Below are 374 nucleotides of genomic sequence, written 5' to 3'. Positions count from 1 at the left end.
CCAAGCTACTGCTAGAGAGGACGTGGGTGGCACAGAACGGGGCTGCTGGACATCGTGTCCCCCATGCTCCCGGGGGTCCAGACCAGCTCAGAGCCCACGGCACGGCCAAGGCTGCCAGGACGCCGTGTCCCCCGCACCCCGGCCCTGCTTACCGAGCTGGGCGAGGAGCTCGTAGTTCTCCATCATGACGGCACGGTACAGCTCCTGCTGCCACGGCGCCAGCATCTCCCACTCCTCCCGGGAGAAACGGATGGCCACGTCCTCAAACCTCACCGGCCCCTGGAAGATCACAAGTGTCACACTCAGCACGAGTCTGTGCCACGAGGGGTGTTCCCTGCGTGCACAGCCGGAGGGCAGCGACTTGTCACGGGGAC

At 66.0% G+C, this 374-nt stretch overlaps 1 protein-coding gene across 1 annotated transcript; it reads right to left on the bottom strand.

The window, feature by feature from the left end:
- Window positions 1-152: 152 nt before the first annotated feature.
- On the bottom strand, window positions 153-279 carry LOC102369281 (KRAB domain-containing protein 1-like; the record flags this gene model as incomplete). The annotated part of the gene is made up of 1 exon (XM_006039397.1): window positions 153-279. A coding segment is annotated over one exon (127 nt), but the record flags the coding sequence as incomplete, so codon positions are not given.
- Between the last annotated feature and the right edge of the window lie 95 nt (window positions 280-374).

The sequence above is a fragment of the Alligator sinensis genome, unplaced genomic scaffold (genome assembly GCF_000455745.1).
Source record: "Alligator sinensis unplaced genomic scaffold, ASM45574v1 C63731183_1, whole genome shotgun sequence".
NCBI lineage: Eukaryota > Metazoa > Chordata > Crocodylia > Alligatoridae > Alligator > Alligator sinensis.
Note: the sequence above shows the minus strand (reverse complement) of the source record. Positions and strands in the feature narration are given on the sequence as shown.